This window comes from Mustelus asterias, chromosome 7, assembly GCF_964213995.1.
Source record: "Mustelus asterias chromosome 7, sMusAst1.hap1.1, whole genome shotgun sequence".
NCBI lineage: Eukaryota > Metazoa > Chordata > Chondrichthyes > Carcharhiniformes > Triakidae > Mustelus > Mustelus asterias.
Window position 1 is genome coordinate 1,777,965 of NC_135807.1, and position 13,273 is coordinate 1,791,237.

At 46.2% G+C, this 13,273-nt stretch overlaps 1 protein-coding gene across 11 annotated transcripts in view; it reads right to left on the reverse strand.

Annotated features, from left to right (window-relative positions):
* LOC144495518 (anion exchange protein 2-like) overlaps positions 1 to 13,273 on the reverse strand; it is a 373,575-nt gene that overhangs the window by 64,027 nt on the left and 296,275 nt on the right. For 8 of the 11 annotated variants that reach the window (XM_078215541.1, XM_078215544.1, XM_078215546.1 and 5 more), the window contains 3 exons: positions 12,030 to 12,135; positions 1,444 to 1,494; positions 56 to 240 (listed from right to left, as the gene is read on the reverse strand). In XM_078215541.1, coding sequence (XP_078071667.1) covers positions 56 to 240; positions 1,444 to 1,494; positions 12,030 to 12,135 — 342 coding nt within the window. The remainder of the gene's footprint in view (positions 1 to 55; positions 241 to 1,443; positions 1,495 to 12,029; positions 12,136 to 13,273) is intronic. The other 3 variants (XM_078215547.1, XM_078215549.1, XM_078215548.1) reach the window with 1 other exon arrangement.

Sequence of the window (13,273 nt, forward strand, 5' to 3'; positions counted from 1 at the left end):
GAATGACCTCATCCTTCAATCTGCTCCCCTTTCCACAACCGGTTCAAATCCTCACCTTGTCCGACATCAGGGTGGAGATGGAGCGTCCGATCTCATGGTAGTCCATGTTGCTAGTGCTCGGTCCTAACAGGATGAAGAGGAACCGGACTGGAACTGGAACCTCAAGCACTGACTCCAGCTCCACAGCCGTCTTCAAGCGCACATACGCCATGGTTGGATGGTCCAGGAATTCAACACATCCTGGAAAGACACAAAAGGAGACAACCTCACCATCAAAATGTGCCTCAAGTGTTCAGGAAAGAAATACAGCAAGAGAAACATGCAAGATAGATGCTTCTTCACTACTGTTGCATCAAATATTCCCTGGACAGCGACAACACGGGGTTAGATATAAACACCCTCTCGACACAGTCCCCATCAAACACTCCCAGGACAGGTACAGCATGAGGTTAGATACAGAGTAAAGCGCCCACTACACTGTCCCCATCAAACACTCCTGGGATAGGTACAGCATGGGGTTAGATACAGAGTAAAACTCCTTCTACACTGTCCCCATCAAACACTCCCAGGACAAGTACAGCACAGGGTGAGATACAGAGTAAAGCTCCCTCTATACGGCCCCCATTAAACACTCCCAGGACAGGTACAGCACAGGGTGAGATACAGAGTAAAGCTCCCTCTACACTGTCCCCATCAAACACTCCCAGGACAGGTACAACATGAGGTTAGATACAGAGTAAAGCGCCCACTACACTGTCCCCATCAAACACTCCCGGGATAGGTACAGCATGGGGTTAGATACAGAGTAAAGCTCCTTCTACACAGTCCCCATCAAACACTCCCAGGACAAGTACAGCACAGGGTGAGATACAGAGTAAAGCTCCCTCTATACGGCCCCCATTAAACACTCCCAGGACAGGTACAGCACAGGGTTAGATGCAGAGTAAAACTCCCTCTACATTGTCCCCATCGAACACTCCCAGGACAGGTACAGCGCGGGGTTAGATACAGAGTAAAGCTTCCTCTAGACTGCCCCCATCAAACATTCCCAGGACAGGTACAGCATGGGGTTAAATACAGATGAAAGCTCCGCTACACTGTCCCCATCAAACACTCCCAGGACAGGTACAGCGCGGGGTTAGATACAGAGTAAAGCTTCCTCTAGACTGCCCCCATCAAACACTCCCAGGACAGGTACAGCACGGGGTTAGATACAGAGTAAAGCTCCCTCTACACTGTCCCCATCAAACACTCCCAGGACAGGTACAGCACGGGGTTAGATACAGAGTAAAGCTTCCTCTAGACTGCCCCCATCAAACACTCCCAGGACAGGTACAACATGGAGTTAGATACAGATGAAAGCTCCGCTACACTGTCCCCATCAAACAGGGCAGGTACAGTGTAAGTTAGAAACAGAGTAAAGGAGATAGTGTGGGTACAAACCAAGCATATTCTCACAAGAAGAAAATGTGTCAGATCCAAAGCTAGGGCACCCTGGATGACAAAGAAAATAGTAATTAACATAAAATGGAAAACAGAGGTTTATGAAAAATGTCAAGTACAGAAATTGGTTGGAAAGCAGGCAGAATACAGAGCATGCTGAGAAATAAGGACAAAAGGAATGAGAAAAGATTGGCGATAATCAAAAAAAGAATCCAGCTTTTGTCAGCATGTTGAAAATAAAAGGATAATGAAAGGAATAGTGTGACTGATCAAGGATTGAAATTGAAAACATTTTGTGAACCTTCTCTGGACTGCCTCCAAATATACAGCTGCAACCTCGCTGTTTTTAACTCCATCCCTCTCGCAATGAAGGACAAAATTCCATTTGCCTTCTTAATTACTTGCTGCACCTGCAAACCAACTCCTTGAGATTCCTGCACAAGGACACCCAGGTCCCTCTGCACAGCAGCATGCTGCAATTTTTACCATTTAAATAATAGTCCATTTTGCTGTTATTCCTACCAAAATGGATGACCTCACATTTACCAACATTGTTCTCCATCTGCCAGATCCTCGCCCACTCACTGAGACTATCTGTATCCCTTTGCAGACTTTCAGCATCCTCTGCACACTTTGCTCTGCCACTCACCTTTGTGTCATCTGCGAATTTTGACATACTACACTTGGTCCCCAACTCCAAATCATCTATGTAAATCGTAAACAATTGAGGTCCCAACACTGATCCCCGAGGCACATCACTAATCACTGATCACCAACCAGAAAAAGACCCATTTACCCCCACTCTTTGCTTTCTGTTAGTTAACCAATACTCTATCCATGCTAATACATTACCCGTAACACTGTGCACCTTTATCTTATGTAGCAAAGTGCATAACTTCACATTTTCCTACATTATATTCCATCTGCCAAATTTTTTGCCCACTCATTTAACCTGTCTATATCCCTCTGTAGAGTCTTTGTGTCATCCTCACCACTTGCCTTCCTGCCTATTTTTGTACTCATTGGAGTTTAGAAGAATGAGAAGTGACATTACTGAGACATACTGGATTCTCAGGGGGCTTGTCAGGGTAGATGCTGAGAGGCTGTTTCCCCTTGTGGGAGAGTCTGGGATCAGAGGGCATCATCTCAGAGGAAGGAGTCACCTATTTAAAACACAGATGAGGAGGAATTTCTTCTCTCCATGGGGAGTGAATCTGTGGAATTCTTTACCAGTGGGACTAGGCGAAAAATGGTTCGGCACAGACAAGAAGGGCCAAAAGGCCTGTTTCTGAGCTGTAATGTTCTATGGTTCTATGGCTGTGGAGGCTGGGTCATTAAGTTTATTCAATGTTGAGATAGACAGATTTTTATTCAGTAAGAGAATCAAGGGTTATGGGATAAGGCGGGAAAGTGGAGTTAAAGATTTACATATCAGTCATGAGCTCATTGAATGGTGGAGCTGAACCATAAGACATAGGAGCAGAATTAGGCCACTCGGCCCATCGAGTCTGCTCTGCCATTCAATCATGGCTGATTTTTTTCTCATCCCCATTCTCCTACCTTTTCCCCATAACCCCTGATCCTCTTATCTATCTATCTCTGTCTTAAAGACACTCAATGACCTGGCCTCCACAACCTTCTAAGTTCCACAGATTCACCACTCTCTGGCTGAAGAAATTCCTCCTCATCTCTGTTTTAAAGGATCGTCCCTTTAGCCTGAGGTTGTGCCCTCTGGTTCTAGTTTTTCCGACTCATGGAAACATCCTCTCCATGTCCACTCTGTCCAGACCTCACAGTATCCTGTAAGTTTCAATGAGATCACCCCTTATCCTTCTAAACTCCACGAGTACAGACCCAGAGTCCTCAACCGTTCCTCACACGACAAGCTCTTCATCACAGGGATTATTCTCGTGAAGCTCCTCTGCACCCTTTCCAAGGCCAACACATCCATCCTTAGATATGGGGTCGATGGGCCAAATGGCTTCCTGCTGCTCCTAAGTCTTTTGGTCTTGGGCAAAGGGTATTGAGGTATTGAATGAGTCATTTGTATAGTCTTCACAAATGAAGAGGTTGGAGTTAATTCACAGCAGAGGAGGGAGAAGAAAGATGGGACAGGATGGAGCTATACAGAAGGTGTCATTCCCCTCAGCTCCATTGAGTGATACCAAGGAACTGGAGGATTCCAATAGTTACACCTTTGCTCAAAAAAGGCGACAGTGAGATCTAGTAATTGCAGGCCAATCAGCCTAGTATCAATAGTGGAAAATCCCCCAGAGACCATCAACAAGGACAAAACTAATTCTCACTTGAAGAATCATGGATTAAAAAGGGACATCAACATTGATGTGTTAAATCAGGCCAGACTAACCTGACTGGCTTGATGCAGTAGATATGGAATGTGGCTATTTATATGGACTGACTTTCAAAAAGCATTTGATAAAATACAACTTGCTGGGAGATATTGGGGAAAATAGAAGCACCTGGGATTAAAGAGACTGGTAAATTGGGTACAAAATTGGCCAAGGGGGAGAAGACGGAGAGTATTGGTGAATATCCAAAGATGTGTGGGTTCGGTGGATTGGCCATGCTAAATTGCTCCTTAGTGTCAGGGGGATTAGCAGGGTAAATATGTGGGGCTACAGGGATAGAGCCTGGGTGGGATTGTGCTTGGTGCAGGCTCAATGGGCCAAATGGCCTTCCTCTGTACTGTTGGGATTCTATGATTTTAGGATTCTATGAATTTTTAAAAAAAAGTTTGTTTATTAGTGTCACAAGTAGGCTTACATTCACACTGCAATGAAGTTACTGTGAAGATCCCTTAGTTGCCACACTCCGGTGCCTGTTCGGGTACACTAAGGGAGAATTTAGCACGGCCAATGTGCCGAACCAGCACATCTTTCAGACTGTGGGAGGAAACCGGAGCACCCCGGAGGAAACCCACGCAGACACGGGGAGAACGTGCAGACTCCACACAGACAGTGATCCAAGCTGGGAATCGAACCCGGATCCCTGGCGCTGTGAGGCAGCGGTGCTAACCACCGTGCCACCGTGCCGCCCATATGATTCTTTGACTGAGAGATGTATTCACTGGGATCCTCCAAGGATCAGAATTGATCATTGCTTTTCTTGTTCGACATAAATGACCGAAGTTTGGTTATAGGGAATACAAATTCAAAGCTTGGGGATGATCCAATCATGGCAACATTGTGAATTGTGAGCTGGATAGTGGCTGACTTCAGGAGGCCAGCGGCAAGCTGGTGAAATGGGTAGGCACGTGGCAGATGGAGCTTGATGTTGAAAGATGTGAAGTGGTATACTTTAGCAGGAACAATGTGGAGAAACAGTATGAAAGTGTCGTATTTTGAGGGGAATGCAAGAGCTAAATTGGGGGAAGGCTGACTATAGCCGGATTAGGCAGGAATTGGTGGATGTTGATTGGGAGAGGATGTTCGAGGGTAAGTCCGCGTCTGGCATGTGGGAGTCTTTTAAGGAACTATTGATAAGGCTGCAGGATAGGCATGTGCCTGTAAAAAGGAAAGATAGGAAAGGTAGGATTCGAGAGCCGTGGATAACCAGGGAAATTGAGGATCCGATTAAAATGAAAAGGGAGGCGTACGTTAAGTCCAGGCAACTAAAAACAGATGGAGCTCTGGAGGAATACAGAGAGAGTAGGAAAGATCTCAAACGGGGAGTTAGAAGGGCAAAAAGAGGGCACGAGATGTTCTTGGCAGGCAGGATTAAGGAGAATCCTAAGGCATTCTATTCATACGTTAGGAACAAAAGAGTTGTCAGGGAGAAAATCGGACCTCTCAGGGACAAAGGAGGGGAATTATGCTTAGAACCCAAGGGAATAGGGGAGATCCTAAATGAATACTTTGCATCGGTATTCACGAAGGAGAGGGGCGTGTTAACCGGGAGTGTCTCGGAGGGAGGTGTTGACCCGTTAGAGAAAATCTCCATTACGAGAGAGGAAGTGTTAGGTTTTTTAGGGAACATTAAAACTGACAAAGCCCCAGGGCCTGATGGCATCTATCCTCGACTGCTCAGGGAGACGAGAGAGGAAATTGCTGGGCCTCTGACGGAAATCTTTGTCGCTTCTTTGGACACGGGTGAGGTCCCTGAGGATTGGAGGATAGCGAATGTGGTCCCGTTGTTTAAGAAGGGTAGCAGGGATAACCCAGGAAATTATAGGCCGGTGAGCTTGACGTCCGTGGTAGGGAAGTTGTTGGAGAGGATTCTTAGAGACAGGATGTACGTGCATTTAGAACGGAACAATCTCATTAGTGACAGACAGCATGGTTTTGTAAGAGGGAGGTCGTGCCTTACAAATTTGGTGGAGTTTTTTGAGGAAGTGACAAAAACGGTTGATGAAGAAAGGGCCGTGGATGTCGTCTATATGGATTTCAGTAAGGCATTTGACAAAGTCCCACATGGCAGGTTGGTTAAGAAGGTTAAGGCTCATGGGATACAAGGAGAAGTGGCTCGATGGGTGGAGAACTGGCTTGGCCATAGGAGACAGAGGGTAGTGGTCGAAGGGTCTTTTTCCGGCTGGAGGTCTGTGACCAGTGGTGTTCCGCAGGGCTCTGTACTGGGACCTCTGCTATTTGTGATATATATAAATGATTTGGAAGAAGGTGTAACTGGTGTAATCAGCAAGTTTGCGGATGACACAAAGATGGCTGGAATTGCGGATAGCGAAGAGCATTGTCGGGCAATACAGCAGGATATAGATAGGCTGGAAAATTGGGCGGAGAGGTGGCAGATGGAATTTAATCCGGATAAATGCGAAGTGATGCATTTTGGAAGAAATAATGTAGGGAGGAGTTATGCAATAAATGGCAGAGTCATCAGGAGTATAGAAACACAGATGGACCTAGGTGTGCAAGTCCACAAATCCTTGAAGGTGGCAACACAGGTGGAGAAGGTGGTGAAGAAGGCATATGGTATGCTTGCCTTTATAGGACGGGGTATAGAGTATAAAAGCTGGAGTCTGATGATGCAGCTGTATAGAACGCTGGTTAGGCCGCATTTGGAGTACTGCGTCCAGTTCTGGTTGCCGCACTACCAGAAGGACGTGGAGGCATTGGAGAGAGTGCAGAGAAGGTTTACCAGGATGTTGCCTGGTATGGAGGGTCTTAGCTATGAGGAGAGATTGGGTAGACTGGGGTTGTTCTCCTTGGAAAGACGGAGAATGAGGGGAGATCTAATAGAGGTATACAAGATTATGAAGGGTATAGATAGGGTGAACAGTGGGAAGCTTTTTCCCAGGTCGGAGGTGACGATCACGAGGGGTCACGGGCTCAAGCTGAGAGGGGCGAAGTATAACTCAGACATCAGAGGGACGTTTTTTACACAGAGGGTGGTGGGGGCCTGGAATGCGCTGCCAAGTAGGGTGGTGGAGGCAGGCACGCTGACATCGTTTAAGACTTACCTGGATAGTCACATGAGCAGCCTGGGAATGGAGGGATACAAACGATTGGTCTAGTTGGACCAAGGAGCGGCACAGGCTTGGAGGGCCGAAGGGCCTGTTTCCTGTGCTGTACTGTTCTTTGTTCTTTGTTCAGAAGGTTCGGGGGGGGGGGTGATATTCACAAATCTTTGAAGGGGGGGAGTCTGGTCACACACCATTCAAACTTAAACAATATCTTGTTGAGTCTAAATGCCGGAACTCCCTCCCTACCAGCATTGAGGGAGCATCATCACCACAGGGACGGCAGCCCATAAAGAAGGTGGCTAACCATCACCTTCTCAAGGGCAATTAAGAGTGAGCAATAAATGCAGGTCTTGCCTGCATAAAAAATATTTTAAGAAAGCATATGGGATCCTGGCCTTTATAAATAGAGGCACAGAAAACAAAAACAAGGAAGTCATGCTGAAGATTCACAATCTCTGATTAGCTACCCGCAGTACTGTGAACTATTCTGGGCACCACACATTAACAAGGATGTCAAGGACATCGAGAGGATATACAGGAGGCTTGCCAGGTGACACCAAAGTTGAGACACTTCAGTTTTGTGGAGAGAATGGAGAAGCTGAGATTGCCTTCCTTTGAGAAAAGAAGGTGAAGGATAAACCTAACAGAGGTGTTCGAAAATGATGAAGGTTTTCACGGAGCAAGTTGTGAGAAATGGTTTCTTCAGGCAAGAAAACCAGAGGTAAAGATTTTTATTAACTGGCAAAAGAACTGGAGGGTAAATGGGCAGAAATGTTCTTCATAGAGGGCATTGCCGTGATTCGGAATGCAGAGCCAGCAGATTTTGTGGAATCAGATACCACAGGAACAGGGATGTGCACTTGAAACTGACTTTCAGGGAGCAGAGAACCAGCATATGGGAAAACAAACTGGGCTGTGAGACCAAACTGGGCATCAAGGTCAGCAGGTCACGGCAATGTGGTTTTGTGAAAGGGAAAAGTTAGTCCACAGGTACAGCAACTGATTAGAAAAGCTCATCGAATGTTATCATTTATTGATCGGGAAATTGAATACAAAAGCAGGGAGGTTATGCTTCATTTGTACAAGGTGCACTCGGAGTACTACTTACATTTTGGTCACCTTATTTAAGCAAGGATGTAAATGCAGTGGAAGCAGTTTAGAGAAGGTTTAATAGACTAATACCTGGATTGGGCGGTTTGTCTTATGAGGAAAGATTGGACAGGATAGGCTTGTATCCACTGGAGTTTAGAAGGGTAAGGGACAACTTGATTGAAACAGAGAAGATGCTGAGGGGTATTGACAGGGTGGATGTGGAGAGGATGTTTCCTCTTATGGGAGAATCTCGGGATCATTGTATAAAAATAAGGGGTTGCTCACTTCGGTGAAATGCTCGCGCTCAGATGGTTGAATCTCTTGAACTCTCTTACAAAGATGTGGAAGCAGAGTCTTTGCTTTTTTTAAGGCAGGGGTGGATAGAGTCTTGGTAATCGATGGCGTGAAAGGTTATCGGGGATAGGCAGGATGTAGATTCGAGGTTACTGTTGGGTCAGCCATGATCCTATCAAATGGCAGAACAGGCTCGAGAGGATGAATGGCCTACTCCTGCTTCTCGTTCCTGTGTTCGTATATACAGTGCTTTAATAAAGCTGGATTGACACAATGGGTTCAATATCCATCTTCTGTAATTCACTCATTCTACGCTGTCCCCATCAAACACTCCCAGGACAGGTACAGCACGCGGTTAGATACAGACTAAAGCTCCCTCTACACTGTCCCTCATCAAACACTCCCAGGACAGGTACAGCACGGGGTTAGATACAGACTAAAGCTCCCTCTACACTGTCCCCATCAAACACTCCCAGGACAGGTACAGCACGGGGTTAGATACAGACTAAAGCTCCCTCTACACTGTCCCCATCAAACATTCCCAGGACAGGTACAGCACGGGGTTAGATACAGAGTAAAGCTCCCTCGACACTGTGTCCAGCAAACACTCCCAGGGCAGGTACAGCACGGGGTTAGATACAGAGTAAAGCTCCCTCTACACTGTGTCCAGCAAATTCCTGGGTGGATCCAGGAATGGATCTCATCAAACACTCCCAGGACAGTTACAGCACGGGGTTAGATCAGGAGGGCAAAAAGGGGGACACGAGATTGTTTATGGCAGATAAGGCAAAGGGGAATCAAAAGATTCTACAAATACATAAAGGGCAAAAGAGTAACTAGGGAGAGAGTAGGACTGCTTAAAGATCAACAAGGTCATCTGTGTGCAGATCCACAAGAGATGGGTGAGATCCTAAATGAATATTTCTCATCAGTATTCACTGTTGAGAAAAGCATGGATGTTAGGGAACTTGTGGAAATAAATAGTGGTGTCTTGAGGAATGTACTTAAGTCTTAAAGCACATCAAGGTAGATAAATCCCCGGGACCTGATGAAATATGTCCCAGGACACTGTGGGAGGCTTGGGAGGAAATTGCGGGTCCCCTAGCAGAGATATTTGAATCATCGATAGTCACAGGTAAGGTGCCTGAAGATTGGAGGGTGGCAAATGTTGTGCCTTTGTTTAAGAAGGGCTGCAGGGAAAAGCCTGGGAACTACAGGCCAGTGAGCCTCACATCTGTCGTGGGTAAATTGTTAGAAGGTATTTTGAGACACAGGATCTACAGGCACGTAGAGATGCAAGGACTGATTAGGGACAATCAGCATGGCTTTGTGAGTGGAAAATCATGTCTCACAAATTTGATTGAGTTTTTTGAAGGGGTAACCAAGAAGGTAGATGAGGGCAGTGCAGTTGATGTTGTCTACATGGACTTTAGCAAGGCCTTTGACAAGGTACCACTGGTTGTTGCATAAGATTAAATCTCACGGGATCCAGGGTGAGGTAGCCAATTGGATGCACAATTGGCTTCTTGACAGAAGCCAGAGGGTGGTTGTAGAGGGTTGTTTTTCAAACTGGAGGCCTGTGACCAGCGGTGTGCTTCAGGGATCAGTGCTGGGTCCACTGTTATTTGTCATTTATATTAATGATTTGGATGAGAATTTAGTAGGTATGGCTAGTAAGTTTGCAGATGACACCAAGATTGGTGGCATAGCGGACAGTGAAGAAGGTTATCTCGGATTGCAACGGAATCTTGATCAATTGGGCCAGTGGGCTGATAAATGGCAGATGGAGTTTAATTTAGACAAATGTGAGGTGATGCATTTTGGTAGATTGAACCAGGGAAGGACTTACTCAGTTAATGGTAGGGCGTTGAGGAGAGTTATAGAACAAAGAGATCTCGGGGTACAGGTTCATAGCTCCTTGAAAGTGGAGACACAGGTGGACAGAGTGGTGAAGAAGCCCTTCGTTATGCTTGGTTTCATTGGTCAGAACATTAAATACGGAGTTGGAATGTCTTGTTGAAGTTACACAAGACATTGGTAAGGCCACACTTGGAATACTGTGTACAGTTCGTGTCATCCTATTATAGAAAGGATATTATTAAACTAGAAAGAGTTCAGAAAAGACTTCCCAGGATGCTACCGGGACTTGATGGTTTGAGCTATGAGGAGAGGCTGGATAGACTGCGACTTTTTTCTCTGCAGGGTAGGAGGCTGAGGGGTGATCTTATAGAGGTCTATAAAATAATGAGGGGCATAGATCAGCTAGATAGTCAATATCTTTTCCCAAAGGTAGGGAAGTCTAAAACTAGTGGGCACAGGTTTAAGGTGAGAGGGGAGAAATACAAAAGGGTCCAGAGGGGCAATTGTTTCACACAGAGGGTGGTGAGTGTCTGGAATGAGCTGCCAGAGGTAGTAGTCGAGGCGGATACAATTTTGTCTTCTAAAAAGCGTTTAGACAATTACATGGGTAAGATGGGTGTAGAGGGATATGGGCCAAATGCGGGCAATTGGGACTAGCTTAGGGATTAAAAAAGGGGTGGCAAGGACAAGTTGTGCCAAAGGGCCTGTTTCCAGGCTGTAAACCTCTATGAGTAGGCCATTCAGCCCCTCAAGCTAGCTCTGCCATTCTTTTTCTTTGTTCATTGGTGGGACACGGGCATCGCTGGCTGGCCAGCATTTATTGGCCATCCCGAGTTGCCCTTGGAGGGCGGTTGAGAGTCAACTACGTTGCTGCGGCTTCTGGAGTCGCATGTAGGCCAGACCAGTTAAGGATGGTGGATTTCCTTCCCTAAAGGAATGGCTGATATGCTTGTGCTCTCAAATCCAATTTCCTGCCTGCCTCACCTTTGAACCCCTGTCTATCAAAAATCTCCTAATTCAGCCGAAAAAAAATCCAATGTCCCAGCCTCCACTGCTGTCGGAGGAAGAGATTTCCACAGATGAACCCTTGTCTCTTGTTCTTGAACTGTGTTCCCTAGTTTGTGACTTTTAAGGGGCGTCTTGACAAATACATGAATAGGATGGGAATAGAGGGATATGGTCCCCAGAAGGGTAGGGGGTTTTAGTTCAGTCGGGCAGCATGGTCGGTGCAGACTTGGAGGGCCGAAGGGCCTGTTCCTGTGCTGTAATTTTCTTTGTTCCTTATTCTAGTTCTAGTCTTCCCCACGACAAGAAACATTCTTTCAGCATCCACCCTGTCAGTTCCTCTTCGGAGCGTCCATGTTTCAGTAAGATCTCCTCTCATTATCCTGAACTATCCTCAACCTTTCTCCATGGGAATGGGCCCTCCATTAGTGAACCTTCTCCAAACTGCTCGAACACAATTATGTCCTTTTTTTTAATAAGGAGATAAAAATATTATGTTTTGATGACTAGGAGTGTTTTTGGTGTTTGTTTCTGTCAGGGAGCAAGTCCAAGTGGCTCCAAGTTAGAGCTAATTACTAAAAACATTCTCCCTGTGTCTGCGTGGGTTTCCTCCGACAGTCCAACGATGTGCGGGCTAGGTTGATTGGCCGTTCTAAATTGCCCCTTAGTGTCCTGAGATGCATAGGTTAGAGGGGTTGGTGAGTAAATATGTAGGGATGTGTGGATAGGGCCTGGGTGGGATTGTGGTTGGTGCAGACTCGATGGGCCGAATGGCCTCTTTCTGCACTGTAGGATTCTATGAAAAACAAGAAGCTATAGTTGCTGAAAAGAGGCAGCAGTTCACTCAATGAGCCAGGGTGATCGTCACCAATGGAAACCGGAATGTAAGCGTGTTTCTTACCTACGAGTACGACTGTGGCCTCTGCATTGAATGGGATTTTCTCCAGGAGCTTGAGTTCATGCTTTGACCTTGATCTGGTCATCTCTGCAGATAGTGGGCATTCCTTCTGTAAGAGGTGGAGAAAGAGGTTACAGGCAGAGTCTTGACAAGTTATCAGCTGAAACATATTGAGGGGTGGGGGGAGAGAGAGAGAGAGAGACAGTGAGAGAGCCTCAACAAGTTATCAAGATCCGCAGCGAAAAAGAGAAAGCTTGCTGCCGAGATGGAGGATGGAGATTGGACATTCCTTTCGTGAGAGTGGAGAAACCTGTTTTCAGCAGAATCTGACAAGTTGTCAAGAGAGAGCATAGAGAAAGAGAGAGAGAGAAGAACGAGAGAGTGTGAAAAGAGACAGGGGAAAGAAAGAGGAAGGAAAGAGAGAGAGAGGAAAGATAGAGGGGAAAAGAGAGAGAGGAGAGAGAGTTTACAAAGATTGGGAGAGAGTCAGTGACACTTAATGTGGGAGAGACAGGTAGAGAGACCAGTTACAGAGGAGGGAAAGAGACGGGACAGAGACAGATAGAGAGAGTGACCATATGAAACAAAACAGGGGTAGGCCACATGTCCCGTTGAGCCTGCTCTATCATTCAATATGATAGCACTGATCTTAAGCTCCAACTCAACTTTGCTGCCTGTTCCCCATATCACTTAATTCCTTGAGACACCAAAACTCTTGTGATTGACAGATATATGTGTAAATATATTCAATGAAGGAGCATCCAAAGACCCTCTGGGGTAGGGAATCCAAAAGATTTGCATCCCCTTTCAGTGAATAAATTTCTCATCTCAGTCCTAAATGATTGCTCTGAGACTGTGCCCCCTTTGCTAAAGGCTCCCCAACTATGTGAAACAACATCTCAGTATCTACACTTACAAGCTTCTTAGGAATCTTGTATGTTTCAATGAGATCACCTCTCATTCTCCTAAACTCTAGGGAATATAGACTCAATTCACTCAGTCTGAAACTATGTATCCTCAAATCCCTCCAGACTTGGCTCAAGTCTGCACCGACTCTCTGAAAGAGCATCTTACTCAGGCCCACACCCCCACTCTATCCTTGTAACCACCCCCCTCCCCCATCCACCCTATTCCCATAACCCCACGCATTTACCATGGCTAATCCACCTAACCTACACATCTTTGGGCTGTGGGAGGAAACCGGAGCACCCGGAGGAAACCCACGCAGACACGGGGAGAACGTGCAA